At 36.7% G+C, this 19,949-nt stretch overlaps 1 protein-coding gene across 1 annotated transcript in view; it reads left to right on the plus strand.

Annotated features, from left to right (window-relative positions):
- Nucleotides 1–2,808: 2,808 nt before the first annotated feature.
- The window catches only part of PXDN (peroxidasin), a gene marked incomplete at its 5' end in the record, with an annotated part of 64,488 nt that continues 47,347 nt past the window's right edge, over nt 2,809–19,949 (plus strand). Inside the window, 4 exons of the mRNA XM_027908170.1 lie at nt 2,809–2,898; nt 3,688–3,759; nt 5,999–6,070; nt 12,576–12,647. Of these exons, the coding sequence (XP_027763971.1) occupies nt 2,809–2,898; nt 3,688–3,759; nt 5,999–6,070; nt 12,576–12,647 (306 nt within the window). The remainder of the gene's footprint in view (nt 2,899–3,687; nt 3,760–5,998; nt 6,071–12,575; nt 12,648–19,949) is intronic.

Consider the following 19,949-nt stretch of genomic DNA (forward strand, 5'->3'; position numbering starts at 1 on the left):
TCTATATAAAAAAGTTAGTTTTAGTTTCAGGAGCTGCCATGGGAGTGTTGGATTTTACTGGACAGTAACAGCTGCATGAAGGTTTATGGTATTTATATATTTAGAAGTTTTCACTGTGTTTAATTAGATAACATTATTGTTAGAAGTCAATTTGCAATGCTAAATTGGAAGTAGTTAAGAATGTCATTCTAAGGAGGGGAAAAAATGGATGCAGTTAGTTCAGATAAAGAATTTATTGGGAACAGAATTAATTTTCATCCAGACAAAAAGTGTCTGCAGCACAGTTCTCATTTGCTTTGTGACACAAAAGAAAATATACAAATATTGTATTTATTTATATGCCATACATCTGGATCTTACAGATTTTCATACAACCTTGTTCACGTAATGGTGCATAGGAAACCTGCAAAGCAGCTGTGTGTGCACACGTTTGCTGTGTACTGCTTGGCACACGTCCTGACCCACGGTTGTTTGCAGTGCTGTGGGACTCCAGCCATTCCTAGGTGCTGGAATGTGAATCTCAGTGGCATCCAGTTGCTAAATTGACTGCATGCTCCCTGGCACGTTCTTGGCCCACACAGCCTTGTGCTCTGCCGAACATTTCCTGGTCGTGCTCCATGGATTAGCGCAGAGCAGATGATGTGAGGCCAGGAAAATAATCCTGAGAATGTTCAGTTTACCAGTTATCATGGACATGTTAGGTTTGTATTATTCAGGAAAGACATAGTACTTCAAAGAGATAGGCTTAGCTTCTATGGAAGTCTGTACGGCTGATGTGTATTTTTCAACTTGAATTATGCTGTCCAGCTATAATTCTAAGGAGTAAATATTTTCACTTTTAAACACATAATAAAGGAGACAATCTGAATATTAGAGTTAGGTGTACTAGATTTTTACTGGAGAGGCCAAATGCATGGCATTTACCTTTGGATTGTTCTGGAAAAGTTGTTACATACCCTAAAACCTCATGCCATCATCATAGGTGTTTGCATTTCATTAATTGGTTGTTTCATTTACTATTTAGAGGTTAAGAAGGGGAAAAAATGACAGTCAGCAACTGGGGAAGACACCCTCAGTCTGCTGTTTAAACCTCTTGGTGCTCTCTTACTGGTCAGCAGGAGTCAGGCTCGCTGAGCCCCAAAGCACAGCATACAGCCAGGATACAGTCAGTTTGTAAGAGCAATATGGGGAACAATTAAAAAGGTGAAAGAGAAATGAGTGGGCAGGGAACAGGCTTTTGTGAATGCAAGTCATGTGGCAGTATGGTTGGCCAGGAACTAGTCAGGAAAAAAGGGTCGAAAAACCTAATTATGTTGATTGACTACACATTATTTCAGCAACACAAAATGCCTTTGAAGATCTGCACCATAATGGCCTGCTTGAGCTACCCATACCCATTTTTCACTTTCACACAGGCTTCATTCACTCTGCAAGGGGATGTTTCTGTTTACTGTTGGGCTTTTGCTCTGACTCTTCTGAAGTTCCCTGAAATGCATTCTGTTATCATGAGCTGGATATGATGTTTGTACCATGGAAGGATGACATTCCAAGCCTGAGAAATGGTAGTCCTGTTTAGTATGGAATGTTTGGGGGGTTTTTTTCCTATGATGGCATTGCAGAGGTGACTGAGATTTTATTTTTTTATTTTTTTCTGTCTTCTACTGAACCTTTAATTGGCTTTGCAAGAAGTGGTGGCTTTGTATTCTTCCCTGTTTTATTGCTGTACAGTTAGTTTTTCCCACTTCTCAAAGATTTATAACTTCAGGTTTGTTTCTAATCTCAAACAGTGGGAATATTTGCAACCATTCCAAATTCATAAGCTTATTTTTTCTTCTACCAACCTTGTCTAAAAATATTTATTACCTCATGGCAGATTTCTGCCCAATTCTATTTGATGCAACCTTTCACTTCAATAAATAGTCTTTGCCTTTTTCCCTATAAATTGAATACTTAGTTTACAGAGACTTCCTCTAAACTGTATTTCTTTGCTTAGTTTATGTGAATGGTCTGTATTAAATCCTTGAAACTAATGTATGCAATGTAAACTCTATTTCCTTTTTCCACTTGTCTTACTATCTTGTTATATAAGGAGATTATGACAGTTTGACAGAATTTCTTCTTAAGAAATCTATACTGGTTATGACTTAACAACTCTTCTGTGTACAAGAAATACCTCATGAAGTATAATTATATTAATTTAGAGAACAAAAGAAATTGCACATTCTTTATTTATGAGCTGCCTCAATCTTGGGGGAATTTTATGCTGAAAATTAATGAAAATGCTTTGAGTGAACACTTAGAAATCTTAATTCCTTTGAAGAAGAAACTCCTCTTTGAAAGAATTTACCAAAATTGTATTTATACATTTTAGTAAGGTTAACATTGGGGGTTTTTTTCTCCAATTTTAATGTAATTGTAGTACTAGCTTTAAATCAAACATATATTTAATCTTTGTAACTAATTTTACTTACAGACACCAAATGTATTAAGATCTAGGGAAAATTTGTGTGCTGTGTTTTATAACTTATAGATAACTTTTTTTAAAAACTTTTTTTAATACCTTTGTGTAGAATGAAAATAAATGGGTAGAGTTTCAAACAGGATATGTTACTTAGTTTTAACAACTTCATATGAGAAGGGCAAAAGATCCTGGTGTCCTTCATCTGCTGCTGGGGAAGAGGACAGACCTGTTGCCCTGTTTCTTTTCCTCTGGTCCTGTAGTCCCTCTCTCACCTGGGTGCTCTCCCAGGAAGCCTGTTCATTTTACTTATCAGGCCGAAAATTGCTTTCTGGGCTTTTTTTGCATAGGGTTGTTGCTGGTCCCGACAAGTTGGTTAAATCAGTTTCTGAGCTGCTGGGAGTACAACAGCCAGGCTTGGAGTCATGGAAGAACAGGAGGTGGGCAGAGGTGGAAAGCACTGCTGCCTGCTCTCAGCAGAAGAGAGGTGTGAGACTGGCACAGCCGTGGTGTTTCCCCACATCCCTGCACTGCTGCCTCCTCGCTCCCTGTCCGTGCTCGCTCCACAGCACTTCACTTGAGAAGCTAGTTTCCTTCTTCTTGGAGAAACTGTCATTAAGCTATAGATCTAATGGGAAACTGAAGATGGAAAAACACTGAAAAAACTAATAGACAGTAAAATTAAATAAGGAAATAGCTAGCTTCTGGCAGCTGGGTTTATAGGTTTTAAAAGCAGGAAAACATAAGGCACTTAAGACTCCTTACTCAAAACTGAAGAATTGAGTAGCTTAAAAGTCTTGAAAGCTTTTTTTTTTTTTTAACCAAGTTCTTTTCTGATCCAAATTTTTCTTTATCTGTTTATTTATAAGCATATTTATTTACTGTGTTTTTTACAAGCAGCTATTAAAATACAGAGACAATTCAATTTAGTGAACTAGAACTCAGCAGTCCATTACAAGTTGCTTCACTGTGGAACAGAACGTACTTCATGACCACGCATTTAACTTAGATACAGCTTTCAGCATTGACTTCTGAGACTGGATTTGGTCAATCCTCTACTTAAACTTGTCAAGCAGCATTTGGATTTGTTTTGCTTTGGTCAAAAGCTATGGTTTATGGACAGGGGCTGATCATAGTCATCACAAAAGACTGGTGCTTAGTTCAGTTTTTCCTATGGAAAAATATATAGTGTTTTTAATAACATGATTTTTCTTTTTTTTATTCTGCAGAGACCTAAGATTTAATAGGATTAAAGAAATCCAGCCCGGAGAGTTTAGACGACTTAAAAACCTGAACACACTGTAAGTTCTTTTTCAACCTTGAGACCTTTTTCCCTTTTGATTTAATATGATTAATTTGTTAATGTGTCATATTTTCTCACTTATCCCAGGTAAGTAGTCTCATAAATTTGAACTCTAGTATTTACACAGGTGAGAGAAGGCTTAGGACCATGTGATGGGTTGACCCTGGCTGCATGCCAGATGCTCACCAAAACCTTTTTATCACTCCCCTTTGCAACTGGACAGAGAAGAGAGAATGTAATGAAGGGTTCATGAGTTGAGATAAGGACCAGGAGAGATCACTCACTGATTTCTGTCACAAACAAAAACAGAGTCAAAATGGGAGTCAATATTAATTAAATTTATTAGTAACAGAATCAGAGCAGGAGAATGAGAACTAAAATAAATCTTAAAAAAGCACCATCCTTCCATGCCTCCCTCCTTCCCAAGTTCTACCTTCTTGCCCACGTTGGCACAGGGAGACAGGTAATGGTAGTTATGTTCAGTTCCTCACAGGTTATTTCTGCCACTGCTCAGGGAAAGGAGTCCTTCCCCTGCTCTCTGTGTCTCCTGTGGGAGACAGTCCTTAATGAATTTCTCCAGCGTGGGTCCATCCCACGGGCAATAGTTCTTCACAAAACTGCTGCCACTTGGGCACAGGTTGCTTCAGCTTGGGTCCCCTGCAGAGCCACAAGTCCTACCAGGAAAACCTGCTCCAGCATGGGCTCTGCTCTCCACGGGTCAGCAGGGCCCTACAAGGACATGGGACTCCCATGGAGTCACAACCTCCTTCACGCATCCACCTGCCCTGGCGCGGGTCTCCTCAGTGGGCTGTAGGGGCATCTCTGCACCCCAATGGTCCTCCATGGGCTGCAGGGGCACAGCTGCTCCACCCTGCTCTGCACCATGGGCTGCAGGGCCTCAGCTCTGGTGTCTGGAGCACCTCCTCATGTTTTGAAATTCCTATTCTAATGTACTTACCAGGACTGGCAAGACTTGGAAGATTTTGTCCCTACTGAGTTGCCTTTTATGGAGATCTTTGTTGTCACATATGATTGTGAAGAAAAATCTGTGTTTTCTAAAAGACCTTTTACAACCAATAATACAAATAGTATGTGTATTATACTTTTAACTTTGTCTCTCCTTTATCATTCTTTCAGATGTCACTTTTGAAACAAATGAATGCATGTTTCTCTTCTTTATATTAAAAGGCTGGAGGAGTTAAAATTGACAGTTATTTTTACTTTTAAATGTACATAACTTATGATTATGTGCATTTCCATGTGATTATGCAAATGTGACTGTTTCCCAGAACACAAGTAGTGTGTGAACTGAAAGGCAGTAGTGATATCAGTGAGCTCTGGATCACTGTTTTATCTGCAGGAACATAACAACAAATGTATTTAGACATCTTGTACTTCATGTTCATACCAGAAGTAATTATAGGACTTTCCCCCAAATGTGTGTTGTCCAAATCTGTGCTGCCAAAATGTTTTTACTAGCTATCTCTACTACCAGTCTCCTTTGATCATACCTCTGTTTGCAGTTGATCCCCAGTTTTGAATTACAATTTCTTTCAGATATCCAGCCTCACGTTTTAACTGTCCAGTTCACTGATCTGAGATCCACAAGGCCCAAATAAAGAGAGAATATGTTAAGTTTGAATTCCCTTCTCTTCATAAAACCACTGCATGAGGAATGAGTGCAAATCTGTGCATACAGACAGTTGTGTTCCTGTAAGATGTAAAGGGCCCAGTAAACAAGATAGTACTAAGAAGCATCTAGAAAAAGTCACTTTAATGCACCTGCTGATGGCAAATCTTTGTCAATATCATTTTTATCGATTTCAAACTGATGTAGAGACTTGAGACTGTTTTTTTCACTCTTCATCTATATTTCAGATACCTGCAGAAAGCCACATTATTTCAGTTGTGTGTGGTTTGTTTTGTTAGTTTTGTTAGTTGTATTTTTTTCTTGCTTGTTGTGGGTTTTTTTTTGATTTTGATATTTTTATGTTGGTGTGTTGTTTTGTTGTTTTGGTTTTTTGGTGTTTTTTTTTTTTTAAAGTTTAATTTTTTCAGTTTTCACCTTCGAGATAGTGGCTGAGCAGCTCTAAGCATATAACTCTTTTTCCTCTAATGGTTGCTGTTAGGGGGAAAAACATTTTCCATTTAATACTACATTGCACCTGCTTTTATACATTTTCCCCCCTAGTGTTTCTGTATGTTAAAAATAAATATCTCTTTATTTCTTTTTGTAGGCTTCTAAACAACAATCAAATCAAAAGAATACCTAGTGGGGCATTTGAAGACCTTGAAAATCTGAAATATCTGTAAGTTAAATGAATGTCACTTCCTGCATCAGTGTGTAACTGAGCTTCTTCAGTGGGAAAGTTTTTTAATCTGAGATTGTAAAGTTTTTTCTGACTCACTAAATCAGGAGATACACAACAGTGAAAATCTGTGAAATTATGTTATGGGATGGGGGCAACTGTGTTTCTCTAAGTAGTTGCTAGTAAAAGGCTGATATCTGTAGGCAGCACATTTTAAAGGACTTAATAATTGCTGTTTATGCAACTTAAAAGATAATTAAAAAGGAGTATGTTGAAATGCTTAGGAAACCACTTTGTTAAGGGTTCACTGAAGTCTTCACTCAGGTACTTTTTGCATTTTGAAAAGTGGTTTAAAAACAGCTAGTCCAAGACTTGTGTCTGCAGAAGCTTACATAATCTTTTTTAACTATTCCTAAATTGTTCACTAAATGCAGTAAAAATTCATAAGTGAAATATTCAGTCAAACCCAAAATACAAGAGTACCTATATGATTTGGTGTAAGTTCTATGTCTTCCATCAACCTGTATATTTTAAGAATAACTTCTCCCATTTTTAACAAACATACCAAGTGTATTACATATCTGAATAAACAAAAGGTGTTCAAAAATGTTATTTTTATCTGTATAATAGACTAAAGCTGCATAGTGAGCTGTCATGGATCCTCGGCTCTGGAGTCCACCTTATGTGCTGTCATTTAGAAAAGTTTCACTGCATTGTCTTGGAGTGTTGATTGATTATTACTTGAATGATGTACAGAAAAAAAATGGTCACATGGGGATTATATTGCTTTGGAAACAATTCAGAAGCTTAATTTTCCATATAGTTTTCAAGAATGCAGCCTGAATAGCTGTAAGGAGGCAGGAGAAGGGAGAAAATGACATAAATTTGTGCAGACGCATTACCTGTTTTTCCAAGCTATGTCTGATTACATTTCCTGGTCTCATATTTATGTGTATTGTCTTTCAGTAATAACACTGTTTAATCAGTATACAATAGGAAGGAAAAGAATATTGAACAGACTGTCACCAGTGAATGATTAAAGTCCATGATGGTTGTATTTGTTGCAAGATACGTCTGTATGGTGGATCAGGTAGTGTAGTACATAAGGTTTACTAATTGAGGATGACTAAGCTTCTTTCCAAAGTCAGCAACTGTACAAAGATTCTTCTTGGTTCTTATTAGTTCTTTGTTTTCACATGCTTGCCTTTACCTAACTGTAATAAAACTGAAATAAAACTCAGCTATGCAGTGTGTGCAGTTCAGTGAAAGAGTAAAAAGAGATAACTGAACTCTGATCAGTTTTCACGTAGCAATGGTTATCAGTATCTATACTGTTAAAAGCAAGATCTTTTTGTTTTCCTGTTGTTCCTTGGAAAATTTGAACATAACGTTCAATGTGATAGTTTATTCAACTGCAGAACACTTTTCAACTGCAGAACACTTTTTAAAGCCATCCCTCATTTTGCAAAAATAGACTTTAAGATTTTTTTACCTATTTCAGTGGCTGTGGTATAAATGTTTAAATTGTACAGCCTTAATGTTATAAAGTTGCTGGTACTGGTTGGGTTATCAATACAGAAGGCTTAAGTGTAGCAAATCAGTACCGTTCAGCAGTGAAAGTTTTAGCTGAGTAAGTACGTGCTAACTGTATTCTGTGAAATGAAGGGAACAAAGCAGAACATTTTTTCCCAATAGGATTGTTCAAAAGCTAGAAATACTGCTCAGAATGTAATATTATAAAGTCAAATCATCTGGAATAATTGAGGTTTAGTATGGTCTGATCCTATGGATATTTGCAAACCAAACTTGTACTGCTGTATTTCATAAAATGAGATCATTGGTCCATGATGTTACTTGTGTTCTTATGAGAATTCATGTACTGGATTGCATATGGTTCTGAAAATTTATAATTCACTGAGTAATTTTAGAAAATCTATCATTTCTCAGTGTCTCTGACTTAGCAAATTATGAATATATATAAATATAAAATCTATAACAATTAGTAAATGTGAATATAGAACAATATATAAAATATTGGCAACTGTAGAATTATACATAAATTATGTAAGTATAAAATATAATGCAGCATATTCATTTTTTTAAAATAGCCAATTTCTAAGAAATAAAGACCCATTCCTGTATGTCTGATGAACATCAGTTATTTGCTTTCAGACAAAATTATTTTGAAGGCCGTAGAATTTTCGAATGCTTCTTTGTACTGTTTCTTTCTGAAATTGAGCTTAGTTTTATGAGCAATAAATATATGAGCAATTTTCAGAATTACCTGTCTGAAGGGCACATTTTGACAAAGAGTAATGATATTTTCTCAATTTTCTGTGCATTAAAAAAAATTATCACTGTAAAAGTTGGTCTTTACATTATAAAAAGAAAATTGTTCACATGTGATTTTTGACCCTTACTTTTTAGGACTTTTTGTTATCTTGTTTTTTTTCTAATTGAAATTTTGATAGTTACAAAAGCAGTTTTGTGTGATTTTGCTGTGCTGTTTATGGTAATAATTTGGTTTTGGATTCATATACTAAAAGCTGGAAAAAAAGAAATGTAATTATTGTTTTGCTGTGAAACCAAGAGGGTACTTTTTTTCTGCCTTTCTGTCTGTCTTTATTTCATATACTTTAGTCTTCGTAATATGGTTCTTTAATAAGCCTTCTCAACCTTAAAATAGAGATGCAGGTAGATTTGTGGAAACTTGATAGGATAGTCCTTCCTGACCCTAGTCTATTCTAGTCAACAGTTTATTCTCCAAGAGAGAATATGATTGGGAATTGATGGTAGACACATACTACCATTTTAATGTGTAGAATACTAGAAGATTTGGGAATAGAAGTGGAAAAAATGAAGTTAGGTTAAAAAAGAAAGAATTTAGGGAGAAGGTAGAAAAAATATATAATATAGATTAGCTATTAAAGAAACCTTTCTAAATAAAGAGAAGGTACTTGGTGTTTACAGAGCAGTGAACCAGAAGATAGTGCAAAGGAAGTGATCAAAATAGAAATGGAGACTGAAATTAACTTTGTCAACAAAATTGACAGCTGTTCAATTAGTATGAAATGGAGAGATGAGGAATCAGACATCAAAGTATTATAAACGTTAATGGTAAATGGTAATAAAACTTTATGAAATGTATCATATTCTGTAAATACTAAAGGGGAGCATACAACTTCTGTCTTGTGTTTAGTGAATGAAGTAATAGTAGTAGAAGATGTATTACAAGTTTGCCAAAGTGCTGATTTGCTGAGCTCACCCTTCCAGAATGAGATTAGGTCACATTTCCTTCTGTGCCTTCTGCCAGTGTTGCTGTCCTGGTCATGAGACTTGTTCCTTTGAACATCTGCGGTGGTTCCAGATCTCTTTTCTTTGCAATTCGTGTTGCTAATTCCACTACCTCCTTCATGTTTCTATGTAAATATCTCTTTGCTGTTTGTATTTACTTGTCAGATTTAACTCTACAATACCTAATACTGCTGTTACTTTTTGCCTTTTTTTTCCCTTCAGTTCCAAACAAATGTATCTGGATCTTACTTTCTCTGAATCACATGATTTTTAATATGGTCCATTAAAAACAAAAAACAAACCCTCATAAGGGATCTAGCAAATGTTTTAATTACAGCTACTTTTTCCCCCCTAATTTTCTGATAACTGGTTACCTGTTTGTTCATATCCTAAGTATGTGATCAGTACCTCTGATCTCTATCAGCCTTGCTTGCATTGCTGGAAAAAAATGCGCTTTTTTTTTTTTTTTTAACACTTCTGAAAGTAGTTATTAGCAATTGCCAGAAAATAATTTAGTGTCCTAATAGAGTATATCCCTCTGTTATCTTAATCCACTGTTTATTCATCCTTTGTAAAATGATAACGATTCAGCTCTGTAAGAGAGCTTTTAGGTAAATGAAATGATAAATTACTTTTTCTCTGTTATACTCTAAATTTGTTTTCTGATAATGTAACTGGGATAAATTTAGAGTATGTTTATGTTAAAGATTAGGAGAGTGTTTACAAAGTTACTTCTTTGACACAGTATATGCACAGTAGCATTGTAGAGAGACATCAATATTTTTTTTGTCAGTGATACTTATTTGTACTTTGTATTGTGTCATCTCTCTCTCCATTAGGCAAATATTTATATATTTTTCTTTCTGTTACTATCCTCAGAGAAATAACTACATAATTAAATGGAAATCTAGTTAACACATCTGTCATAGGACATATGTTGTTGTAGCCCTGGCGTTGCTGGGGCTTCTCTGTGAAGGCAGGACATGATGGACTGAGTTCAGTTGAATGTCCTGCAGCTGAGGGTTTTCTGACCAGAATGGAAAAAGCTGCAGTTTAAAGCTGAATCCCAAATCAAGTCCCACCTCAGCGGCTTGGTAAGAGCTCCAAAAGGAGACATGAAAGGCTGCTCCCTTCCCTGCAGTACAGTGGTAAAAACCTGCAATACTACAAAGTCATTATCCCAGTCTTCCTCTAACCCACCTCCAATTTTCACTCTGCCTTCTTTTATGTGCAGAGAGTAAATAAAGGTTACATGACTGATTCTGGTAAAACTTTTTTAACAATTGCATTCATTCAGATTTCTTTAATAAAATTACTGAAATGCCCACAAGAGATATATTTAACTGAGATGGGTTTTCAAAACCATCTAAGCCCACTTTAGTTCTCTGGTCTGATCAGAAATTAAGTACTCAGGAATAAGAGGAATTTCCACACTGCTAAATGAAGTGTATTCAGAAAGATAAATAACACTTTAGATGTTCAGTCAAAATTTTCTAAGGAGTGAGAAGAAATGTTGCATTTAAAATTCTCATGGGAAAATAAGATAGGAATTTAATACCATACAAAGAGGAAAATTAGGGAGAGACGAAATTCATCAAATGAATTGGTAAATCTGGGTCAAAACAAATCTTTGAATACTCATGAAATAATTTTTTTTGTCAAACAGAATATAAACCAGTTCCACATACAAAATGTGTAAGACATCTATTCTTGCCCTTTTCAAAATATTTTAAACATTTTTACAGTAATTTCACATGACAGTAATTTTTACCTGGTTTAATTTGTTCCTAATTTTGAGTATTTTGAAAACCTCAGAAATATTTACTTGCTTGTTGTCTATTCTTGGAGGAACTCTGCTTTTTATTCAGATGTATATCTATGTTAATGAAGCACACATGAGTCTCTGTATATTAATGTGTTGGATTCTCAGCAACCAGTGCATTGGAAATGTTAATTTAGATTCAAGGGAAGGATGCTACTCCATATTGTCCCCCAAAGTTGTTATTAGTTGAATATCATACCTACAACCTCTTTCCTTGTTAGGGCCTATTGTGAAATGTTGCCCATTGTCACATCAATATAAAAACTGCCACAACTCCAAAAGAGCCAGTATTTTTTTTCTGTTGCATCCAAGAAGTTTGCAATATTTCCAGTAAGTTACTGAAAACTGTAATAATAGAAAAGCCAAAACCACTACTAATAAGATGCCTGCTAATAAAGTTATTTGTGGTACAAAGTCTCTTCATCCCCTTTTCATAAAAACCATTCCCACTTAACTGAATTTCAAGTCATTTGTCAAATAATTGTGAAAAAGTTTTTAACCAAAACCTGTTCCTATCCTAACACAAAGAGTGACTGACACTGAACCCCCTGAGTATTTCCTGAGTATTTTCATTTGCTGCCTCCATGCAGAAAATGCAGTCATTAGCTAAACTGTGTGATTTTTCTCCAATACCCCCTCACTAAACCATCCTTGCTCTTAAGAGCATGATGAATGTGAGCATATACACTGATCCATCCTGATTTATTTTAATTCTGTAAAAAAAACCAACATGTGATCATTCTGGTACTCTGCACATGTATATATAGAGTATCAGTATGGACCTAATGTCTGTGTTCTACACAGTGATAACACAAATATACAAAGCTGCTTTATGGATGCAATACCAATATTATAACTTGTACTTTTTTTGTAAATATTCAAAAGGTGACACAGGTGGAGTTAGAGAAATTCTCACTGTTTGTTCTCCAAGTCCAGTAAAAATACATATTCCATCATAATTTGAATATTTGTGCCAATGTTCAGATGAGATTTTTAAAGAAAACAAGAGGCTAGTGCTATTTCCCAGTGTGTTCTGGTAAAGGCACTTCTGGTGCAATTCTGTCCCACTGAGTTGAATTTATTTTGACTTTTGGCAAATGAATAAAGCAAACAAGGGACAAAACCCCATTAAGTAATACCATGAGCACTGGGAAGCCCAAGACAATCTGGATTACAGCCTCAGGGCCTTCAAGGCCCCAGACTTTTTTTTCCCAAGCAGACATTTGGGATGAAATCTCAAGGACAGAGTCTCTTTTAATTTTTGTTTTGTATTTTTTTTTCCTAATATGCAGTTGAAAAACTGTCTTCACGTGTCAACTTAATTCTTCTTTTCCACCCTCATGTAGCTCTTGTTTGTGTACTAATATTACTGATTGTTTCTTGTTTCAGCTATTTGTACAAGAATGAAATCCAGTCAATTGACAGGCAAGCATTTAAAGGACTTGCCTCTCTAGAACAACTGTAAGTGCCTTTTCTCTTCTGTGCTGTCATCTCCATGGTTCCCCTGCAGAGGAAAAGTGCACGCCTTGATCCATACATCCTACCTGCATGCTCTGCATGTCTGCACTCCCTGGGTTGTTGGGCAGAGAGCCCCATAACCATTTGCATGGAAAAAACACAATTGATCTCTGTGTCAATATTCCCCATTTCTGTGTTTGTCTTTTATTTGTGATTTGCATTCCTGGTGTCCCTGTACATTGTTACATGGCTTTGAAAAAGGAGAAGCATTATTGTGGACAATGTTGAAAACTAATGTGTACTGCTTAGAGAACTTTATTTCATTCCTCTAGGTTTTGTAATATTGCAATTTCTTTGACTGCAGCAGTTACTTTGTTTTATGCAACATAACTAAAGCTGAATTAGGCTCTTGAAGTTTAATCCAGTTTCGTTATATTTGAAAACAAGAATAGATTTTTAAATTAAAATTTTACTATTACTTATATGCTGATCATTGTGATATACAGGTGTTTAAAAAGTAAGAATGTACATAATTTGTAATATAGATGTTTCAGTAATGTCCTCTAGAAAGATTGGTTAAAATCATACTTCTTTTCATGTTTAATGAATGAAGAATAATTTCTATTGAAAAGTAATGAAAAATGCAGTCCTCAGTATGATAAAACCCGATTGTATTGATTCCATATAGTTCAACTATATTTTGTTTTATAATTACTACAAGAAAGAGGTTGGGGTGCTGGAGCAAGTCCAGAGAAGGGCAATGAAGCTGGTAAAGGGTCTGGAGCACAAGTCCTATGAGGAGCAACTGAGGGAAGTGGGGTAGTTTAATTTGGAGAAAATGAGGTTCAGTGGAGACCTTATTGCTCTCTATAACTACCTGAAAGGTGGTTGTAGTGAACTGGAAATTGCTCTCTTCTCCCAGATAACAAGTGACAGGACAAGAGGAAATGGCCTCAAGTTGCACCAGGGGATGTTTAGATTGGATATTAGGAAGAAATTTTTAATGGAAGGGGTTGGAAGGCATTGGAAGAGGCTGCTAAGGGAAGTAATGGAGTCACCATCCCTGGAAGTGTTCAAGAAATGACTGGATACGGCACTTTGAGGGGACGGTTTAATGGTTAACGTGGTGGTGATGCTAAGTTGATGGCTGGACTTAATAATCTTACAGGTCTTTTCCAACCTGCATGATTCTATAATCAGAAAGCATTGCTATACATTCAAAGAACTATAAATAAATGCGTAACTGTTTCACAGTTTGAGTATCAAATAACAGTAGTAGACCAATGAGTTTTGCAGTGTATAAACTTGGGAGACTGAATATAAATTTTTAAACTCCTGAAAGGTATCAGTATATTACAAGTTTTCTGTATGTACCAGTTTTCTTGTTACTATAAATCTGTGCAAAATCATACATGCTCATTTTAGAGGGCAATAGATGCCTTTTGAAGGAAGAGCTTCTATATAAAACAAAAGTTTTAATTATAAACCATAAATAAATATATAATTTGTTTCCTTAATGCCTTACTTTTCCTCCTTGTTTTACTCTAGAAATGCTTACTGCAGCATATTGACAGCAACTGGTAGGGCTTACTTGCATGCAAGTAAGCAATTCTTAATTTCTGTGTAGGATTTGAAATACTGAGGCCCATTTATTGAAGTACTAATGTTTCCAGAATAATGTTTTTCCTCATGCCACAAGCCTTATATGCTGCAGGTGGCAACATTTGCTTTTTTTTCTTTTGCTCTTGTTCCTGTTGATCTATGTTAAGACTGAGTAACATAAATCGCTTTGAAATATTAACAACTTCTGAATGTGCTTTTCTGCGAGATTGCAGTAAAGCCTCTTTGCCCACAGTGATGTCACACTGTATCGGCTTAAGCTCAAACTTTTGAGACACCAACATTATTCTTTATGAAATTAAGTTTTAAACAGAGTTTGAGTCTCATGTCTAGCTGGGAGGCATGGAAATGGAGCCTGGCACAACTACTGCTCAGTGCCTACCCTTGTGTCATGGCAACACCCAAGTTGGTTTGGTGAGCTGCTGGGGCAGGGGGGCAGTTGCTTCCTCACTGGGTATATGTCAGAGAGCTCACTGCTTCTTAGAGCCCTTCTCCTCGGCAGATCCTAAATGGAAGGCTTGCCAGGTGGAGAAATGGGAACACACTAAGCCCGTGGCGGGCAAGGAAATAAATTTAATGGAGAGTACTCATTGAGATTTTTAATTTATGAGAGATTTGTCATTTATGCATCTTTAGCATAAAAATAGGTTCTGGCTCTATAGGGTCTGTTTTATGACATTATCTTTGGAGAAAAACTGTTGACAAGGTTAGAGTTACTCTTGACAAGCAAGTGCCCAAGGATCCTAACTTAAGTTTCAGACTGTATCAACTACTCAGATGATGTGTCTGCATTTGAGGCCTCTGTGGCCTCAAGTTATCCAATGCATTTTGCTACTGGTTGTGTTGATTCTGCCGAATGCTCTTCTCAGCTCAGCAGAATTCTCAGAAGTAGATACTGTGGTCCAGATTTCAAGGAAAGACTTGTTTCATAATAATTTCTTCTACTACAGTGAAGCAGAATGAACAGCAAAGCAAACATATTTCTGGTGATTGTTGTTATTATTTGACAGAAAATAAATATAGTTAGATTTAGAAGGCCTGTTGCATGTATAAGGGACAAAAAATCCCCAGTATTTAGAGCAGCTGGCAAATTCCTTCTTAAGCCTCTGTGGCAGAATTCTTAGCTGCTGATGGAATCAAAATAGTTTTTCCTTCAGAAATTTCTGCCAAGGGAATAAGATCTTTGAATCAGATCTTAAAACTCGTTTGTACTAGAGTAAATTTTGAAAAAAGTTGGCAATTTTAGATACTCAAACACATTGAACCATACATATTTCGTCACCTAACTTGTCAGTCATGGCTGGGGATAAGGGAGAAAGCCATCTGATGAAAAGTAGCCACTTAGTACCAGTTTAGACACTATTAAATCTGCAGGACATATGTTTGGGTCTGGCAAATGCATCACATTTTTTTGGAGCAGCAATCAGAAGGCACAGAGCACCCAAAAGGCAACAAAAGATGCCTCTATGCGCTGGTGGTTAGATAACTATGTGCTTCTGTATGCCTGTGCTTAGACAACTGAATCCCACATGAAATGTCACAAAGACCTGGCTTTCGAGGTCATGAGTTTGGATCCCAAGATCTAGCTCTAAATGCAGTCCCTTTCCATATGTGTGTACATTGCTTTTCTTCCAGATATCTGTTGTATATTTTGTGGTCAGCTTAAAAATCATATGTATCAGGGACAAAAAGTGTACTCTGCAGTCCTTAAGTGGTGAGCTACCTAAATACTAATGGAACTATTCAAATATATTTACCTAATCTTAGTGGAATACTAGTTATGCAGTTTCTTTTTACTTTCATATTAACATACTAATTTTGCTCTTTATAAGCTCTTACTAGAGTTATGCTGTAGTTTGTGTACATATGAATATCTTTTGGGGGGGTAATTAACTGACAAAAACATTAACTTACATATTTTTCCCTCAATAAATTAATTTTCCCCCCTCAATTAAAATGTCAGCTTTGAAAAGTTGCTAAATATTTTTTTAAGTTTTATACTACAAAGAATTCCTGATTTTTGCATAACTCTGCCAGCAGTTATGCACATTTAACACAGTGGAGCCTGTGTAAAGTTGCTGCTAAAAACACCTATGGTAAGGAGTAATGAAAGGAAATTTAATTAATAAACAGACAACCCCAAAAGTTATGAGAGGGGCCTTGAGAAGTATATCCTTATTATTCTAAAAGAAGATCAGCTAGAGACAACAAACTGGAAACAGATATTTGTCTAGCCTTGTTTTAGAAGTCTTCAAGGAGAGGATTTCATAATCTCCTTAAGTATCCTGTTCTAGTATTTTGTGTCATTCGCATAACACACATTTAAATCTCTTTCCTCGTGGTTTAAGGCTGCTACTTCTTGTCCTTGAGCAGGGAAAGCTCTTTGATAAATGTAGGAAATACGTTTGTTAATTCTCTTTCAAATAATCAAAATGGCAACACACTATTTAAATTCAGAGCGTAGTTTATATTTGGCTGATGGATTGGTAAGTACTTCCCCAAAGGTGTGGTGATATTATTAGAAATGAACAATTGGCATATATGATACAAGTACTCCCCCACAAAAAAATACAAAGCTACAGAAGGTATGATTCTATATTTAGTGCTGTGAAAAATGCCACTGGGACTGAATTTTATTGTAAATTTTCATCCTTCAAGATTAATAATAAGAAGGAGAAAATCTATGCCATGTTTATTTGATAAAATCTGTATCTTCCTCTGGGAGTGTTTGGTTTGGACTTTTTCTTCTTAGAAGTATCCTTCTGTTTCATTCTTGATAGTGAATGTAGAATTAAAAAAGAAAGATACGTGTGTATTTGAAAATCACCCTTCCATGGTATTCTTTAAATTTTAATTCTGAAAGTCTTTTTAATATCAAATTTATTACATACTACTATTTTTAGAGTATTTTGTAATCTGAATATAAAAGATGCCTATAAAGATACGTTGGTGTGAGATTATTTCCCAAATATGATTGCCTTTGAAGTGAATTTCGAATCCAAGAAATTATTATGTGAATTAAAATATTAAAAATATTTTTTAAAACAAATTAATGTGGTACATAGAAGAAAATAATGAAAGTGATAAACCTAAGTGATAAAATATGATTAAAATATAGGTTTTTTAATAGCCAAGGATTTTTTTATTCTTTGTATTGTAGACTTACAATACAATCTAGTTTCTGCATCTCTTTACTTTGAATTACACTCGTTGCTGATCAGTTTTTTCCAGATATTTAACACCTTGTGCTGTTCATAAGTTCTATGACAAGTTGCTAGGCACTTCTTTAAGTCATAATTTAAAGACCTGCAAAACCCAACTAACTTGTATAGCCCAACTAATATGAAGCACTTATGAGAATTTTCTGGCTGGAATTCATGATTTGTTTTTTTGAGCTACTTTAGACAGCATGATATCTGATGAGGAAGATTAGGTGTTATGATGTGCTTCAGCACCTGAATTATTGCATTTGTGAGCCCCCGGTGGTCTAGGGGAAAAGACACTGCACTGTCACTGCAGAGACCCGGGTTCGATTCCCGGTCGGGGCCCCTCCCCGGGCAGATGGAGCTCGTTAGCCCGTAAGGCAATCCATCTACGTCCTGAGGACCTCACTGCCACCGTCCAAGCTCGCTTGGCCCCGGCAGACGAACCTCAGGATTAAAGGGTGGGCTCAGTTCCGCGCACACTGTGTCTCACCTAAAAAATCCAATGCGCAGGCTGGAAGGTGTAAAAACCTTCCCCGGTTCTTCGTTCGCGAAGACTGGCCATTACTATTGCATTTGTATCTGTGATGATTTGAGGTTATAATCAAGGCAAGGTTTATACAAAAATATCTTTTAATTTGGTTGGGAAAACCAGGTTAGTTTTCAGGCACATAAAGTGTTCATTCCATTTGTTATAATCTTGGGTACTAAACGGCTGCTGTGAGCTGTTGCATTGAGTTTTGGGATGTATGTATCACTTAAACCAGCTGAGAGAGGTGTTCTTTCTTTTTTGCTCTTTGCTACTTTCACCTCTGATTCATGGCCCCGAAGAAGGGGGTTTGTGCCTCCATGTGTCTGCTTTTGCCAACATTATTTGTTGTTCTCATAAGAGGTGTTACATGTACCTACAAATCTTTCCTTGCCAATGCCAAAGAAGTACGAGATTTATTTACTGAGAATATAAAGAGATGCGTTTGCAAGGTGCTCATGAAGCATAAAAATGCAAGTCAAGGTAACAAAGTTAAAAAGGAAAAAATCACTGCTGCCTCTACAAGGAGTAGTGGATGTAATTTTTTTCTGAAATCAGAGCTGCAATAACAAACCCTTTTAGTTATGCCTGGTATTTCCCTTCATCCTCTTTCACTGCAGTGACCCCTACCTTGCCTTGCCCCCTCCCAAATGCTGCTGATGCTGGGGAAGTTGATGAGCAAAGCCCTGGCTCCTGGCAAGATGTGCCTGCCCACCTCATGGCCAGGCATTGCCCATGGGGCAGATACCAGCTGGTCCTTCCTCGGTGCTGGACCTTGAGGTTTCTCTCATCTCTGCTGGCAATTCAAATGAACCTTGCAGGAAATATCTGCCTTTGAGATATCTGCCTTTTTAATTTAGAAGAAATCAGCCTGTATTTTCAAAAGTGAGATGAAAACTGGCAGTCACAGCAAAGTGATGGAATTCTTGTTTCTTTATGCAAACAAGATCATACTCTATGCTCAATACACTACATGGCCATGTGTTGCAATGGCAGTAGGCAGACTTGCCACTGCAGTGTGCCTGATCACACCCGTGCTGATTTATTGGCTTTTTCTGTGGTCCCCATTCACTGCTCCCTGGCATTGCTTGCTGGCTCGCGCTTGGCCGTGCTGCTGCTGGCGGGAGCCTGGGAGGCTGCCAGGCACGTGCCTGGCTTCCCTGCTGCACACGCCTCCCAGAGCTCACTGCAAGGACTCTGCCCTGATCACCGCTTCTTCCCGCTTTCCTCGCTCCGCAGTGACCGTTGGCTCAGATCAGGGAGTAGAGCACATGTGGTGTTTCAGCACATGCGAATTCCCACGTCCTTGACCTTTTCGTGCTGAAGGATTAATTTTTCAGGAGATACTGGGCTCTGAGTTGTCCTTTTTGTTTTTAAATGATGGGCCTGTTCTTGCTTCAGATCACAGTGATTTCTGTATATGCACACTCCCCAGATGTTCCTGAGTTTGTCAGAAGTCAAATATGAAACTTCAGTAGTTTTGAATACATTTGGATATAGTCAGGATCCAAAGTCTATAAGTAATTTTCACAGTTACTTGTGCCAGTCTTATCTATTTCATCATTTTCTCATCTGCAAGATTATGGAGTACCTCCACAATATAGTCAATGCTGGAATGATCCTGCATTTGCAGTCCATTTTCACAACAGTTACAGATTAATAGTCTGGTTAATTATCATGTTATGTTAACTTTCAGTTTTACAGGAGTAACAGCTGCGTAATATTTGTTACTGTGTAATATTAATAGCTTACATAAGCATCAACAGAGCATCAAATAGAGCACAGCTGTGGTGGTTAATTGTACACTAGTTGCTGAGAAGCCCTTTGTCTTAAGTTAATTTAGTCAAACTTTGGTTTATATTACAAATTTGGCTTTTGAGAGCATTCATACTTTAAATGCTAGTGTTCATGGACTAGAGAAATTTATTTCTCAGCACCATCTGAAGTTTTCAC

Source organism: Empidonax traillii, unplaced genomic scaffold (assembly GCF_003031625.1).
Source record: "Empidonax traillii isolate 1590-97213 ecotype Southwest subspecies unplaced genomic scaffold, ASM303162v1 scaffold1637:size79528, whole genome shotgun sequence".
NCBI classification, from domain to species: domain Eukaryota; kingdom Metazoa; phylum Chordata; class Aves; order Passeriformes; family Tyrannidae; genus Empidonax; species Empidonax traillii.